The sequence below is a fragment of the Sceloporus occidentalis genome, unplaced genomic scaffold (assembly GCF_023333645.1).
Source record: "Sceloporus occidentalis isolate IW3139 unplaced genomic scaffold, rSceOcc1.0.p SCAF_62, whole genome shotgun sequence".
Taxonomy (NCBI): Eukaryota; Metazoa; Chordata; class Lepidosauria; order Squamata; family Phrynosomatidae; genus Sceloporus; species Sceloporus occidentalis.
The window spans coordinates 256,138-273,507 of record NW_028317042.1 but is presented as its reverse complement, the minus strand read 5'-3'; the positions used below and the strand labels follow the sequence as shown (position 1 = coordinate 273,507).

Below are 17,370 nucleotides of genomic sequence, written 5' to 3'. Positions count from 1 at the left end.
AGCCCATGTATGGTTAAGTGCCACCTCAGTAAAGTAAAAAAAGTTGTTTTTAATTGTTTCTCTTTCTTTTCTTTACTTCTCTCTAACTTTCTGTTCTGGGTTAGTATGTGGTCCGTTTATGGATTACTTTATAACTCCATGTGGTGCTATTTATGACTGTTAACTTTTGTACTTTGTTATTGTATGATGTCATATATGGATAACACACAAAGGATACAATATAACCCAATAATTTTTTTTTACCCTTAGGACCTCAATTAATGTACAAATATAGCTACCGGTCTAAACAATGTCAGACAGAATAACAAAAAAAAATATGTTCAGCTTTATTATGTTGTAAGATTAAAATAAAAACACAATAATATTATCAATAAATAACATACATAATATTAAAAGTATTATCATTTAACTTTTAAGAGTGCCATGGATAACAATTGGCAAGGGTTAATTTGGATTATAATCCAAATGAAAATATCTAATGATCATGATGTTGCCTTATAAATCACATAATCTTCCCATTTGCTGATCGTTGTGGTCATCGTTGCTTAAACAAATTATTTTTTTAAGATGTCCAAAGATAGGACAAGTAATATTATTGGTTCATAAACCTTCCATGGCTCCACTGGCTTAGGCCATAGAAAAAAAAATGGCGTTCTTCTTAAGACACTATGAAGTCCAGGTCAACCAATACAGTTCAGATTGACACAAGAAGCTAGAAGACTTTATCACTCTTACGCAAAACACTAACAATCTCCAAATCGGAAGACATAAAGCGCTGCTTGCAGCTGAGTCTATAGGAATCTTCCATCCCGACTCCAATTCTTTACGACAAAATACAGATGTCTGAATTTTCCAGTTCTACCACCACGTTCCCTGGAGATCACACTCTGCAATTTCCATGATCTCCTTCATCAGGTGGCCAAATGTTGGCCGCAATTCCGCTTTCTAAGAAAACAGAGGGAAAACAACAAAGGTTATCATTTATTGCAGTCTATTAGTTAGTGCTTCCTGGAGAAGTATTGTATATCAGTATTGGATAGAAACTCTTTACATTCCATGTACAAATCTGTATGTTATCTACAAAACTCTACATTATGGCAGAAGACAAAAATGGTCCAGTGCACCAAGGCAAGTAAAATGACTTTATGTGCAGCTGATCTCCAAATCCATCTAATCTATAGCCATGAGCTACTCCAAAATAATGGGGAGGGGTATCTACAATCATAAAATATGATGAATCTGACCATTTTACCTATTCTTCCTCTGGGCCTTTCCCTGATTTCTTTGTAGAATTGTTTAAAATGTAGGTAATTGAGGTTTTTTGTTGTTGCCACATTTGAACTTACCTCCTGCCAACACTTGTTCATTAACTGGTAAACCATCTGCGAAGCCAACCTAGGTTTGAAGAGCCTCAGCCCAGCTGATATTTCTTCTACTACTTCTGGGTTACTAAGATGCTCAAAGGGTGTTTTACCCTCACTGAAGATCTCCCAGACCAATACTCCTGCCAAACGCAAGCGATAAGACCGTCACCGCCAACGCAACATCTAATATTTCCAAGTGTTTCCACAATAATTGAAATAAATGGAATCATCACATGCAGAGGACAATGGGAACACAGATACATATGGGGGAACCCGGCCCTGTTTGATACATACTGCCTGCCAACATGGAGGTCCATAACCATCTACACATCTCTCAACCCTAGTATATTTTTTGTAGGGCTTGGGAATACCTTGTTTTTGCCGATGAATCTGGAATGTACTGTATATACTCATTCTGAACCGGGCGATTTGACATTATTATCCCTGGTTGGCTGCACGGCCTGGGAATTTACACTAATCATATTTCCCAGACAGGGTTCTGGATTGCAGGCACCGTAGGAGTTATGAATAAAAAGTTTCCAGCGCTACGTTTTACAAGGGTCTTTAAAAAAGTCGAAGGTTAAAAAATGTCAACGTGCATTCATTAAATGGAACTTAGTTTGGGAGTTGAAAGCTCTGAGTTCCTATCTATTTATCTATCTATCTATCTATCTATCTATCTATCTATCTATCTATCTATCCATTATCTATCTATCTATCTATCTATCTATCTATCTATCTATCTATCCATTATCTATCTATCTATCTATCTATCCATTATCTATCTATCTATCTATCTATCTATCTATCTATCTATCTATCCATTATCTATCTATCTGTCTATCTATCTATCTATCTATCTATCTATCTGTCTGTCTATCTATCTATCTATCTATCTATCTATCTATCTATCTATCCATTATCTGTCTATCTATCTATCTATCTATCTATCTATCTATCTATCTGTCTATCTATCTATCTATCTGTCTATCTATCTATCTATCTATCTATCTATCCATTATCTATCTATCTGTCTATCTATCTATCTATCTGTCTATCTATCTATCTGTCTGTCTATCTATCTATCTATCTATCTATCTATCTATCTATCTATCTATCCATTATCTATCTATCTATCTATCTATCTATCTGTCTGTCTATCTATCTATCTATCTATCTATCTATCTATCTATCTATCCATTATCTATCTATCTGTCTATCTATCTGTCTATCTATCTATCTATCTATCTATCTATCTATCTATCTATCTATCTGTCTGTCTGTCTATCTATCTATCTATCTGTCTGTCTATCTATCTATCTATCTATCTATCTATCTATCTATCTATCTATCTATCTATCTATCTATCTATCTATCTGTCTGTCTATCTATCTATCTATCTATCTATCTATCTATCTATCTATCTATCTATCTGTCTATCTATCTATCTATCTATCTATCTATCTATCTATCTATCTATATCTATCTGCCATCATCTATCTATCTATCTGTTATATAGCGCATGAACAGGATAAACCCTTCTTCTAGTAAAGGAGCCAGAGGAACGGAGTAGAGGGACAGGGAAAGGCGAGGTAGATTAGAAGAGGATGGATGGGAATGCCTTGTCGAGTAGCAAGCCTTAGATTTCCGTCTGCAATCCACATATTTTTCCAATCAAATCAACTAATGACTCTTTGGTATAAATATGTCTATATCCATTTTCCTTTTGTAGAAGTCATTGTGAAACTGAATATAAAAAAGGTAACTGGGCTGGCACAGTTAAATCACACTTTATGGAACAGAAGTGATCGTAAAACCAGTACCGTAAGACCAAACATCTGACTTGCTGCTGTAACGTCCGTATCGGAAGACCTCCGGAGCTGACCACTTCACTGGAAATTTGGTGCCGGTGGAGCTGGTGTACTGGTCATCAAGGACAAACCTAACAAGGAGGGTACGAAAAAGAACGAAACTATTATTTTCTGAAGCTTTTTGACAAACTGCTTCAAAGTGAAGCCTTGAGCTGCATTTCAACCCGTATCCATAATTCCAAAAAGGACGTTGCTGTACGGCTCCAGAGAAGATCAAGCCTTTCAAAGATCAAGTGATCAAGTGATCAAGAAGTTGATCCTCTGTACCAAACGACATAGAGGTTGTAACATTTTTAGAAGAGCTTACCTGGTCATTCCAAAATCTGACACTTTGACTACCAAGGATTCTCCAACTAGACAGTTCCGCGCAGCCTGTTGTTGAGAATAGGATAATAACGTTAATCAAGATGGGAAGCGGGAAGCTCTTTTTATGAGACAAGGAGTGGAACTCACCAAGTCCCTGTGGATGAAGTTAGACTTCTCTAGGTATTCCATCCCCTCACATACATCCTGACACATCCCCAGAGCGGTTTCCCGGTTCAGGGTACCCCTATGTCCACGGAGGTAGTCAGTCAGACAGCCATGCTCCATGAACTCAAAGACCAGAAACAGGGGACGCTGCTGAGCGCAGACCCCCAGGAATTGCACCAACTTCGGGTGAGAAAGCTTCCTGGACAGTAATGAGAAGGGAAAGCATGAATGAAGGAGATATAGAGAAACAATGGGTGAACCAATAGAACATGCATGTTATTATTAAGTGTTAAAGCAGCTGTACTAGTAAACATTAAAGGTGCTGTTCCACTTAGATAATACACTCATTGCACTGTAAAGGGAACCCCCTGAAAGGAACAAAATTATAAACAAGACAAAATTTTACATCAAAGACCAAAATAATAATTTATGTAAATTGACTGGGCATTCATGAGTAATAGGAAGTGTGATTCCAACTCTGGTGCAAGGTTTGAAAAGTGGTGTTATTACCATAGAACCCAAAGGAATTGCCCAATTAGAACATTTCCATTAGAATTGTTTACGGGCAGCCTCACGTACATTCTTGCAACATAAACATCTTACATCAACACCTGGGCTTCCTCCACAAAGTCCTCCTCTGACATCATCCCTTCCTTGATCATCTTCACTGCCACTTTCCTCGTTCCTTGCCAGGATGCGAGATGAACCACTCCGAACTGCCCGCTGCCGATCTCTTTATCGAAGCTCAGGAGTGTGGGGTCAATCTCCCACTTTCCTAAGGGTTCATCGAAACGAGGTCAGAAGAGAGTCACATGCTGCGGATAGACCTCCTATCTCATAGCCTATAGTCCATTGTGCTTGAAATGTACATCGGTGACCCATAGAGGTATAGACTCCAGTTGGGTTAGTAGTCATTAAAGATTAATGTATGGTCACAGTTCACGTTTCCACGTATGCAGAGGAGCAAACTGCACTCTAGAAATGGATTTGCCCTTAAATTCAAGCACTGCTCGCTGCGTTATAGACCATGACGTGGCTTGGATTACCAGATATACTGTACAAGACCATCCAAGTAGTGCTGTGAATAATTCTCCTTTAAATCCTTTATTTTCAGGGTTTTTTTTAGATGCTTAACATGTAAGGAACCAGACTTTACCATAGCTCAGTCCAGCTGTGACTGGGACCACCTCCTTCCCGCAACACACGGGATACCGAAGTCTGCTAACCAAACCTGCATGAGCGACAGAAAGAAATAGAAAAGTTCTCATTAATAGTAATAATCATAATAATAACGGTGCATAATAAATGTCAAAGTTTCAAAAGAATTAGTGGTTAAAAAAGCGCTCATGTCCTATACATTGCTGTATCAAATAATTGATGTATCATATAATGCATGATAAGAAAGCCTTTGTGGCTCATTCGTATACATACAAGGTGGTGATACATTTAGGTTATCTATTTTTATCTGTAAACAGGATTCCGCGGGTCTATTTAGCGTTTAGAATCTGGAAACATGACAGATGGCTTTGTGAATAAACCCCCAGTGAGTTGCTACTCACCCCCTCCATTATGTTGATGGTAATGAATGAGCTCGGGTATAGAGCCGAAGACGTTTTTTTCGGCCAGGTAATATTTGGGTGGGATGTCGCAGGTGTGCCGTATGTGATAGTGCTTCACCACCTGGTTTTTCTCACTGCGGAGAGAGAAGGAAATCATTGGGAGAAAATCAGCGATCAAAATCTATCCCATTAACCCATCGGTAACACAGAATCTGCCCGCAGATCAGGCCCCCTTCGGCCCCCGTCTAGTCTGCCCATTCTTCCTGCTGTAAAGACTCAGACCTTAATCAGTCGTTGGTCTTAAGGAGGGAAGGTGTTTATGCCAAAAAATACCCTTTGGATTAGCCTCTGTTCTTGTGTTCTTGCTTCCCTCGGTCAGCCAGCTTATCTCTCTGTCCCTCTGTTTTTTCCTAGTTATTTCTCTTTTTTTTTTCATTCCGCTCTGTTTCCACCCCTTGTTGCCTTTTAATGCCCCTACCCGCTGTCCCTTCTCAAGTCCCTGTTGGATAGTTAAATGGCAACGTCCTTATATGAAGACGAACAACGTTATTTGGCAGTTCTAATACAGAAGAAAATGGCAAAAAAAATGGGAATCTGGATGGGCGCGTTACCAAAGGGCTTTAGTGAAGATAGATACGGTATACGTTCCCGGCAGCCTTGAGTCTCGGACCATAAAGGCTCCTTCTGTCCCCTGTTTACAAGAAAAAGGATACTGTTACAGAATGAAGGAGGGTACCGTTAAGTTGGCAATTTTATAATAATTTAATGAATCACCCAAATATATAACATATATTATATATATATATATACTTATACTTATACTGAAAAGGTATTTCCTGTCCTTACCCGGTCACTGAGGAGCTTTTCAGCTTGCTTTCTGTTGATACTACCGTTGTACCATCTAGAAGGAAAAGTAACGGCAACTGATGTTGACGATTTGGCTAAATCCAAAAGTAGCGAAACGCGTCATATTTCAACAGTCTGAGCAGGTTCTTTTGGGATTGAATGCATTTACAATCACAAAAAAACCCAAAACATTAAAAGTCAACGTATCCCGTATCCCGTAAAAACACACTTTGTTGACATGGATACCAATACGGCGGACTCAATGCATACTGGCTATGCATTAGGAGAGCCTACAGAAGCTGCATATGGGTGGCAGCCAGACCAATTAAAGGGTTAAGCTGATTTCCTGAAGTCCTAAGAAGATTTTTAGGGCCCAGGGATCCAAATCCATATTAAAGAAAAAAAATACTATTAGAAAGAGCATTCTCTGTACTGCGGAATCCTCAAACCTTTTCCAGTAATAATTATCTAATCATGTTTTTGTCTCATTCATCATTTTCACTTAATTGCCATGTGACCAAAAAATTAGCGTTTAAACTGAAAAAGCTACTTTAATGTTTTTGATTGTTTTCCTGCATTTCGAGAGGAAACAATCTGCCCACGAGCTGAATTAATGTTTGTGGAACAGAACCTGCGTCTGGTGATAATTATATAAATTCCCCAAACGATTCTATGAGGATTGAGTTATTTCGAGGGCACTCACTCATATGCCTGGAGACTGTCTTGGGTGTTCTTTGCTAGGTAGCTGCTCGGGGCATAACCTGTGTGCCTAAAGGAACGAGAGAATTTGATATTCATGATTGCACAAAAATATAGAAATGAAGGAGAAGGAGAAAAAAAAATGAAAGAAATGTTTCCAGATTATTATTTACTTTAGCACGCTCTCCCCGGCAAATAAAGCCCCAGGAGGCACAGATATCTCTGTTCTTCCATATTATCTTATAAGATATGGGATTGTTGGGTTGTGGTTGGGGTATTGCCCATGCCCACCCATTTGCCCATTGGTGTGCCTAGACCCATCTCTCCTAACTCAGCCCTTTCCCGTGAGTCCTTATGGAGCAGGGGTACCTGAAATGTTCTCAACGATGCCATCGTACATTGTCACCTCTGGAAGAAGACAAACAAGGGTGGGCAGATGTGGGTGATGTACGCAACTTTGTGTTCTCCTGGATCTTCTGATCCGCGTGACCCATATGCATTTACACCCATGTCTGGATTTCCCATAAGTCAGACAGGGCATGCGTCATAGAACCACCTGTTGGGGCAGCCCCGCTCTATCGATGCCCTCAAACTTTGCCCCAATCATTTTTGACCATCGCCATTTATTTCATTGGTTGGACAAGAAGGAGAGAAATCATGAGAATGTGGTTGAAAAATATTGTAACACGCTGGCTTTTCTCATCTGGCATGTGTGTCTGCAGGCCATAAAGAAGAGCCCGGGGTATTTAGGAATTGGTGCTTCTCCCTACCCATTCTTATCCTGCAGCTTCCACCAGTGCACTTCCGAGGCGTCCAACGGCACATATTCCTCCCCTCTGCGGAGAGCCAGCTCCTGGGAGTTCTGTGGGTTGTAGTCGTATAATGCCTGCAGCCAGCTCGTCGGTAACTGGTTAATCTGAGGGGCAGGAAACAGATACAGATCATGAGCGGGTTCAGGTGCGGGGAGTCTGTATGACTGGAGGACAGGAAGAAACAGGCTTGTGGTTTAAGAACAATTCACGTGAATGCAATGCTAGAACCGTTTTCATAGCCGACAAAGGAAAGGATTAGCACCCCAGGTGCTGCGGACTTTAGCTCCCAAAATGCTCAGCCACCCATACGAGTTGCTGGCATCTGGCTTTCCTTCCGTTACCCGCTTTGATTCCAAGTAAAGCGGATGATTAAGTAAATGTAACAAACGCCAGGGAGCGTTACCAGCATAACAATTAGCTTCCTGCACTGATGTTATCACCCATTTCTTCAACCCATCCTTAAAAAAAGGCAGTCTGGACCAATCAGATCCTACCTAAGAGGGGTAATAACTTCATGGGGAGGAATAATTATGCAAACTCCTCAAAACAGGAAGTTAAGATGTCTGTCTATACACATAAGCATACCTGGGAAGTTTCCAGGGTGGGCTACCCAAAGCTTTCCCTCTTCTGGTGGAGCGGCTTAATGAAAGGACAGGGCTAACGGCATGTAGGGGCAGAGTTACCCACAGACAGATTTGAGTGGGTGTGAACGGGGGGGGGTAGTGGGCGTAGCCAAATACCGCTGGCCTTCCGGGAGAAGGAAGAAACTGACCCGGAGAAGCAGGACTTTGCCCAGAGACTCCGGGTCAAACCTAGAGAGTTCCCAGGTATGCGAATAAGGCTGGGTTCTAATACACATCATACAATATATGGCAGCGGCGTCCAACCTGCGGCGCTCCAGCTGCTGCAGGACTACATCTCCCATAATGCTCTTTCAGCTAAGGGGCTGGCTGAGGAGGATGGGAGATGTAGTCCTGCAGCAGCTGGAGGGCCGCAGGTTGGACGCCCCCGGTATATGGGAAAGAGACAGGTTCTTAATAAGATAAATACATTGAAATAGGAGCTCTAATTCATTCTGCTCCACGCAGAGATTAAATATACAGAGCGCAAATGCACTAAAAGGAGTTGTAGGACATGGAGGTTCTCTTACCATGTTGTCCTCTGGGATGGAGGGCAAAGGCTTCTTTGTGGCTGTAAGAGAATTTTTAACGAAATTATATAAAACATGTTAAGCCGAACAGATACCGCCCACTTCTTTACCTGACTCCACCCCTCCCGGCCTCTGGCAACACCCCCCCCAAGACAGGTGTCTCAATCCTGAAGACAGCAAGCTGTCGAGTCCTGAGCACCTTTGCCTTTAATGCAATAGGGAGCAAAAAAAGAATGATGCACATCCTCTCTGCTGCCCAAACTGCCCGCGTTACTTGTGCTAAACCATAATACGTTTAGGAAAGCTTCACTTGTTTCTCACCGTCTTTGTTGGGGTCATATAAGGCACACCCTCCTGCCATCTTCTCAGTCTGGGAGCAGCATCTCCACCTTCCGTCCAGCCAGAAGTTGGGGTGATATTTCGGTATGAGGGTTTCATTGTCCTTGGTCTCTGTAGTTAGGTAAAATGGGTTGAATAAAGTAAGACAGGGCATCTCTCCATGTCCAATGACCCTTTGGGCCACCACCACTCCTTGAAGACTTTAGTGCTTGTATATCCCCACGTAGGGAGTCCAGCTCCAGAAGAAGGGAATTGGGGATCTGGTCCTACCACCCTTCTTCGCATGATAAGGGGAAGAAAGATATACCGTTAAATAAAATAAAAAATAAAAACATGTTTTACCTTCTTTTAAGGTCAGTACCCACTTCTGCCGACTCTCTTTGTCTGGAGCGAACACATATAGAAGGTAGTTATCATGGACAATCTGGGCAAGAGGAATTCAGTATCAGAATCTTTGGAAGTGCACAATGGGCTGCAATAGTCTCAAAGGGCAAGTGGTAATACACCATATTATCACATCTCCTTATTACAGTTTGAATATCAAATGAATGTGTCTACAAATAACATATGTTCATATTTTATAATAAAAGCATCATACAGGGTTTTAAAGTCTTACCTGAAAAGGGTACTTATTTCTGCAGGCAATGCAAGCGTCAGTTGTCACAATTTCAACGCATTTAATGCGGGATAACTCAATGACGCCCCTAAGATTGCGGATTTTCTGCAGAAGGCAATAGAAATAATGGGGAGACAATTACCGAATCTTATATTGTTTGTCAAATCTATTTTATATTTTCAAGCAGTCATTACTTCTATCTATTTAAACAGAATACATATAAGCTGAACCACAGTGGCCCCATTCTGATGTCCAGGGTCAGCCTTAGGACATGTTGCCCTAGCTATACCATGACTTCAGATTAGAGAGAACAGTGTACTCCACCAACCTGCCATCTTAGACCGGAGGTTTTGAACCTAACCCTCAAGGCACACTAAAAGGGTAGATTTTAGTAATTACCACATTCTCTTCCAATAGGGAGATTCAGAAAACATTGACTGTTGGTGTGCCCTAAGAACTACTATCTTGGACCACTATTTAGGTCACCTAGGTTGGCACTGATGATGTTGCCACACAATAGCACTCATCTTGCAGTTGGTCCACCCGCGATATTGCCTTTTGGGTATTGGGTGGGGATGGAAGGAAGATGGACTCCACCATTTGACCTGCAGTAGAGAACGTGATGTATGGATACTACATAGAGAAATTGGAGCCGGGTGGCAGAGAGCTCAGGGGTGGCTAGGAGATGCTTAGGGAAATTTACAGTTTGCGAGTTTTGGGGAGATTATTCGGAAGTGTAGGGGCTTGGTATGATGATTCGGTGACGAGTAGGAGATGGGGAAATAAGAACTGTCTTGAGCAACTTGGAAAACAATATGGAATGTTCTTCCACATAAAGTTGGCAGGTGCCCATGGCTCAGAGTCAGGGAAAGGTTCCATGACTGCTCAGTTCCCACAAGTTTTTAGGCTGTCTTAATACACTTGGCTTGTTTTATAGAGAAGGCACAAGACAAGGCAACAAACTATGATCCCTTAATGGTCTCTTGTTGTATATACAGAACTCAGCTCGGGTCGTTGTGGCCCATGGCTTGCCCCGTCTGACCACCAAAACAAGCCATAGGCAACAGCCAAAGAGCAGTTAAGAATTATAGCAGTTGTAGCCCACGGCAGCTGGATTGTCAGTGTATTCCAGATTACGCCAACGTTTAATCATACTACGGACTGGATGGAAACAAAAAACATAATTAGATCCTAAAAGTTCCTATAAGCTACAGATGAAGGAAGCCCCAAAGCACCTCGCCAGACGCCCCATTCTCTGATTTCTTCCCTTTACTCACCCCTTTCCTGTGCTCGTAATAGCTGAGTGAGGAGGGTGTGAGGATGAAGACCCGGGATTTGAAGTTCGCGGGGGACGTTCTCCTCTTCTGCTGGGACTTCTTAATCAGAGGCTGTTGTAAGATGACGTTGGTATTCACCTGGACCGCACCAGCCTGCGATCCCATGGTCTCCTGGACACCATGCGGCTCTGCACACATAAAGAATTACCTCCAGCCAGCAAGTGTGAAAAGAAACTAAATTACGGGGGGGGGGGGGTGACGAAGACCGCTTTGAAGTGTAAGGTAGAGCTAATAGGGCGGTTGATTCAGCCATACAGAGCGGAGGAGTAGATTGTATAACTTTATCTATCATCACACAGCCGAGATAAAGGTGTGATGTGCATTACGACCTCAAACTGAACCACATCCTCCTTTATACTGAACTCAACCTCTGGTAAGAAGCTGCCGATGCACACAAATGTCGGCCCCCCGGCACCTAAAAGCCTCAGAATTTATTCAATGACATGCTCATTCTGCAAAAACTGTCAAATTAAGACAGTAAAGTATTTTTGTAGGTGACTGTACACATTTTTTTTTTGAAGGATAGACAATACTGTGCCCTGGAGGGGTCAAATCCGGTTAATGTACCCAATAGTGTTGGATGAAGCACAGAAAGGATACAGTCACTTTCGATTAGATTGTAAGATCGCAAGAACAGGGCCCTCTTGGGGACGGAATACGGGGCAACACAGAAACATAGGATTTGATGGTAGATAAGAACTATACGGTCTGCAGGGTTCTAGGTTGCTATCGAGGGAGGGCATGTAAGAAGTCATTTTTCCTTGATTCATGGAGGACCCAACCTGACCTCATTTATTCTTGCCACCTATCATGCCAATTTAGGAATGTTTTTGCTCTCATAATTTCTATTTATAATCATTTCTAATATTTTTTTTTTTAGTCGTACAAAAATTAAATCAATGTTGCCAATAATGTCATAAAAAGTGGCGCAACCATTAAATACATATTGGTCTGGTTTTGAGACCCCCGAAAAATGAACCACTCCCTCTAATGTGACAGAATCACATTCATAAAATAATATAATATATATATTTAATATATTATTAAATATTAAATATATATATATATATATACATATATACACGCATATATATATACACATATATATACACATATATATATATATATATATATATATAATTTATACATATATATATATGCAAATAATTGAAAATAGCAATGAAACACAAGGCATAAAGTTTTATTGACTGGCATGTATTGAAACATATACATTTATTTTCATATATATATATATATATATATATGATATTTATTATTAGTATAATTCACAATATTACACTTTAGTCCCAATGGTGGGCGGCCCTTTAGAAAACGCATCCGCAGCGCCTTCGTTAGGCTGCAAGAGTAGCAGCCAATTACCGCGCGACTCTGGTTTGGGCGGAAGTGAGGTTATATGAGCGTCTGACACAGGACCATTTCCCGGAAGTGTGTCATCATTCCGTCCGGATAGTGTAGGAGTGGATTGTGGGGTGCTTGAGTTTGTGCATTTCCTGAGTCCGGATAGTTGTAGGTATTGTATTTATATGTATGTATGTTTGTTTGTAGAATGCATGTATTTTACACGCACATCACGCGTGAAGTATAAGGAATCCCCTTCGTTGCCTAAGGGTCACGGCTGCTGCAGAACACCTTGTCGGGAGAAATCTTATTCCCACGTCCTGTTGTTTTGTTACTGAAAGCTGTGCCAAATTATTGTCCTGGTATGGATCAAATTGGTTTTGTGTCCTGAACTGCTATACAGCGCTTGTATAGGTCAAAGGCCTTATGTGTCCTATATACCGGTACTTACTAAGGCTTTCTGTCAATCATTATTTGCTGTCATTTTAAAGCTATGTCTTAGTACATATTGTATTATGTGATATGCTAAATATGCTTTATCTCTGTGTCTACCCTTTATGTGTAATATATTTATTTATTAATTATAATGCTTGTTATCACTGATTTGTAAATGATACAATCATCTGATTCCCTAGAGGGCTAGGCCAGCGTATTGTTTAAATTAATCATGCTTTTTCTTCATTGGACATTCTTTTCCCATACCTCGTATTATTTTTATTATCTCTAGCTAATGTTCCATTGTAAGAAAAATTGTGCAATACTCAGATTAACTCATATTAATTCTTTTACAGGGCACTTCTTTCCAATATCATCATGGGGGAGCCCCAGCAAGTAAGTGCTATGCCCCTGCCCCCGATGCAGTATATCAAAGAATACACAGATGAAAATGTCCGGAAGGGCTTGGTGCCCAAACCCCCTCTACCTATCAAAGACAGCTACATGATGTTTGGGAACCAGTTTCAATGTGATGACCTCATCATCCGCCCCTTGGAAGGTCAGGGAATCGAGCGGCTCCATCCAATGCAGTTTGATCACAAGAAGGAGTTGAGGAAACTCAATATGTCTATTCTGGTCAACTTCCTGGATCTCTTGGACATATTAATACGCAGCCCGGGTAGCATCAAAAGGGAGGAGAAGCTGGAGGACCTCAAGTTGTTGTTTGTTCATATGCACCACCTTATAAATGAATACCGGCCGCATCAGGCCAGGGAGACACTCAGAGTAATGATGGAGGTGCAGAAGCGACAGCGGCTGGAAACAGCAGAGAGGTTCCAGAAACATCTGGAGCGAGTAGTTGAGATGATACAGAACTGTTTGGCCATGCTGCCAGATGACCTTCCTCTTCCAGATGGAATAGCCAACATTAAGACTGAACCTATGGAGATGGAGCAGTCATGTATGGACCAAAATGAAGGGAAGCAGGAGGCTATTGCCACTGTCAAAGCAGACAAAGACGCTGCAATGTGCGCCATCATTGATGAAATGACCTAGAAAATTACAAATATTTTTTTCCCCATATTGTGTATTGTTGTTTTGTCCCAGGAGAGAGTTAATATCCTGGTCCTCAGTGTCAGTTATTATCCTTTGTAATTATTTGTGTTTTCTTGCTAATATGACTATTAATACAAACACAGATACTGTAAGATTTACATGAGCTGTCAAATACTTACATATACCATGTCAGGCATTTTTTTTAAATATTATGAAAGCATTAAATAATTGGTAAATCAAAAGCTGGTTAGATAGGAATGTTAACTGTAAAAAAAAAAAATATATATATTTTTATTGTGCCAGTAGATTTTTTTTAAGGCTTTTATAAAAGGAAAGAATGAGAATATTTTGCAATGACATGGACAATATACAGAATGACAATAAGACTGACACACATTAAGATAAACCGGTACAGAAGGAAAAGAGGGCCCTACTCTTGCGAGCTTACAATCTATGTGTATAACAGCTTATGTCCAAGTTTGTTCAAAGACTATATTGGACGATTCTGAAATAAAAGAACAGATCTGTTTATCCCCTAGAGTCCAGCACATCAGGTGGTTTGTGCCTGTGATCCTTCATACGTTACAAACCAGTTATTAGAATGTTCTAGTGGCTTGCTACACCAATATGCATCATTCATGGTCAACAGCTGCCGATTTCCACCTTACACGCTTGTTAAAAAAAAAAAAAAATCTTACCCTCCGGTGTGTATTAAAAGATTTGGGGAAAGTATTTAAGTTAACAAGAAAAGTAGAACTCCATGAAACTGCACAATTGTCATATAGTGGAATGCTTTAGATACGCACATTGTCCCCAATTCTGCGGAAATCATCTTATCTTGCAGCTCCGCAACCATGGTTTGTTAGGGTGAGACAGGTTCTTTACGCAGATCCATACAAAAGTATATACGCAATCAGCGCAAATAAAATAGAGCTCGGAGTTCTTGTAGATGATGTCAATGTTGCGATTTACAAAGGTACAAGTTGCATAAAAACTGAATTTGACGGCAGATAAGAACAGATTCGGAAAGCTTAGAGTAGTAAAGGGAGAAGAGAAGAACCAACATTCCCAGTGTATTTGGACAGGATGTAAAATTAATGCTTCACAAGGTTTAAATCATTATTTATTAAACCATATCCAATTGATGCATACTTAGTTTGTGTATAAATGGTATTTCCAGTACTTGAACATTCTTTTTATATACATCCTGGCTGTCCTGGTTCCTTAATTTGGTCGGAAATCCACCCGATCCACCCACTATCTTCGGACGGATACAGACCTACAAAATATATCACATACCAGCTGTATATGCCATAAACGTGTAATGCTGGCGACCATGGCGTTATATGTACATATTAAGCTAGTTGAATGAAGGAGAGAACCTGATGAGGGATCTCGGAAGTTATTGAGGTGAAAGCAAAGTTTCAATGCATAGACATCAGTCTCTACAACAAGGCTTGGCCAAGTTGTTGTACCCATGGTGTGATAATGAAACCCTCGTGTTGTCCCCATACATACATAACATATATATTTAATTGCTTGGAGTAGAGATATATTGGGTGGGGGATAATTTGTTTTACCCACACAATTACATAAAAAAAACATTAATAAAGAAATCACTCATAAACAGAGATTAATATTACATAATATTTGATGCAATCAATAATGGACATATATATATCTATATATATATATGTATATATGTATATCATGTGTCTAATCATGACTTATATATGTCTATCTGTGTGTGTATTTTTAACATGTACTGAGGTCTATCTCACACACCATTATCTATATATATATTATATATATATATATATGTATATATTATATATATATTTATATATATATATATACACCCTATATTTTACACTTACCACATTGTACACATTTCTGGATAAATTAAATAAATGTCATTTTTTATACATAAACTGTGTGTGTATATATATATATATATATATATATATATACGTGTAGGTTCATATCACACATCCCTATATATATATATACACATACTTAATAAATGTCCGTTTTCAGTGTTAAATTCTTTGTTCTCTATTTTCTAATACTGGCTCAAAGTAGTCATTGTTGAGACAAAAATCTATCCGCTGCGAGCAGGGTTCGAACCTGCGCGGGGAGACCCCATTGGATTTCAAGTCCAACGCCTTAACCACTCGGCCATCACAGCGCCATGTATGAGACCTGAATTTTTTTTTTACAGCAGGCTGTTTAGCAGATGGTGGGAATTCGTCACACAGCCGACTATTTCTGATGGATTATTAATAACTGTAATCAGCAATTAATTCACATTCTAAACCAAATGTTGCATCTTATCTGCAGCAATAACCCCCGCATTACCCATAATGCCAACACATATTGAAATAACTTTATTTTATGACAACCAGGGATATTTATGCAATCATTTAGCTTATAAATGTGATTATTAAACCTAACATGCATCCGGGGCAGCAGAATGGGGTTTTTCAGTACATTCGAAGAGCTTTTATTTGTAATAGGTTTCGGGCTCTGATCCATAGAGACAGCGTTTTGGCTCCCCCTGCTGGTCATTGGGACGCACTACCCATCTGGCTCCCTCTGCTGGCCATTGTGATGAACTAACCAAAGCAATGCCTTTCCTTTTTTTTCTATAATTTCTAGTAGTTTTTCTCTTTGTTTTAGGCAGGGATTGATGAATAAAAGCATTTCTAGTGTCACATAGCACACATAATTGGCACAAAATGCAAATAACCAAACACAGTAATAGGATTCTGTCTTACCTACATCTGCAATCATAGCTCCCCAGGGACATTTTTGCTTTTACTCTCTTATAGTATTATAAAATAGTTTGGGGCGGTAAAGTAAGTCCCTAGCTCTGAGTATTTCTCCCAGTATTGAGCCCCCCCCCCAAAAAAAAACAAACAGAGGAACACATGACAATGTTCTGTGCCAAAAGTCACAGAAGTCACTTTATTAAAATAAAAATTACAATCTTTAAAAGTCCCTGCAATACCCATTGTGAGTCTTCAGCATCCGGCGGCAAACCTCAGTGATTCCCGTCTGAGCCAGAAAAACCAAAGGGCAGGATGGGATTTGATGAACCTGAAAAACTAGCCGGCCGACTGCTCTGGATCACTGGTTGACGAGTCCTCCTTTCAATTTGTTTCGCTGGATGAGCTAGCCCAGTCTCAAGCTTAAGTAAGCCCAGTCTAAGTAACATTCCAGGTGTCCAAATCGGGACTGTCCTGTGAAAACCAGGACACTTGGAGGTATTCTCAGGGATACACGGGATGATGATTATTTGACATTATATTACAGATCAAAGCCCTGCTTGAACACAGGTGAATTCTTTCATGTTTTTTCCCTGACAACTTATGGTTCTTATAACCATAGGTTGTTATGGTTATAAACTTGTGGTTCCATCAGCGAGTGACTATAATTTTTTTTGTGTGATTTTTG

The 17,370-nt window shown here is 40.2% G+C and overlaps 2 protein-coding genes and 1 non-coding gene across 3 annotated transcripts; 1 reads left to right on the top strand and 2 right to left on the bottom strand.

Moving 5' to 3' along the window:
- Positions 1-858: 858 nt before the first annotated feature.
- Positions 859-11,169, bottom strand: LOC149287242 (tyrosine-protein kinase ITK/TSK-like). Its single transcript, XM_089492985.1, has 17 exons — positions 11,005-11,169; positions 9,728-9,832; positions 9,454-9,535; positions 9,094-9,222; positions 8,773-8,813; positions 7,581-7,726; positions 6,815-6,880; positions 6,112-6,166; positions 5,877-5,956; positions 5,266-5,399; positions 4,863-4,937; positions 4,310-4,481; positions 3,689-3,905; positions 3,543-3,607; positions 3,188-3,306; positions 1,347-1,504; positions 859-945 (listed from the first exon to the last, which is right to left on the bottom strand). The coding sequence occupies exons 1-17, from the start codon at positions 11,167-11,169 to the stop codon at positions 859-861; spliced, it is 1,896 nt and encodes a 631-aa protein (XP_089349111.1).
- A 2,067-nt stretch (positions 11,170-13,236) lies between these two features.
- LOC149287241 (mediator of RNA polymerase II transcription subunit 7-A) lies at positions 13,237-13,914 on the top strand. The gene has a single exon (XM_089493121.1). It carries the CDS (start codon positions 13,237-13,239, stop codon positions 13,912-13,914), a length of 678 nt encoding a protein of 225 aa, XP_089349247.1.
- Positions 13,915-16,020: 2,106 nt separating this feature from the next.
- TRNAS-UGA (transfer RNA serine (anticodon UGA)) lies at positions 16,021-16,102 on the bottom strand. Its single transcript has one exon. It is a non-coding gene; the product is annotated as a tRNA-Ser (tRNA).
- Between the last annotated feature and the right edge of the window lie 1,268 nt (positions 16,103-17,370).

What these genes read in the sequence shown, in the direction of transcription:
- LOC149287242 (XM_089492985.1), bottom strand. Translation starts at nt 11,169, where the DNA reads ATGGGATCGCAGGCTGGTGCGGTCCAGGTGAATACCAACGTCATCTTA. An exon ending in AAGCTGCAGGATAAGAATGG is followed by an intron (nt 6,881 to 7,580) that starts GTAGGGAGAAGC and finishes TCGTTCCTTTAG; the next exon opens with GCACACAGGTTATGCCCCGA. An exon ending in ACTTCATCCACAGGGACTTG is followed by an intron (nt 3,608 to 3,688) that starts GTGAGTTCCACT and finishes TCTCAACAACAG; the next exon opens with GCTGCGCGGAACTGTCTAGT.
- LOC149287241 (XM_089493121.1), top strand. Translation starts at nt 13,237, where the DNA reads ATGGGGGAGCCCCAGCAAGTAAGTGCTATGCCCCTGCCCCCGATGCAG.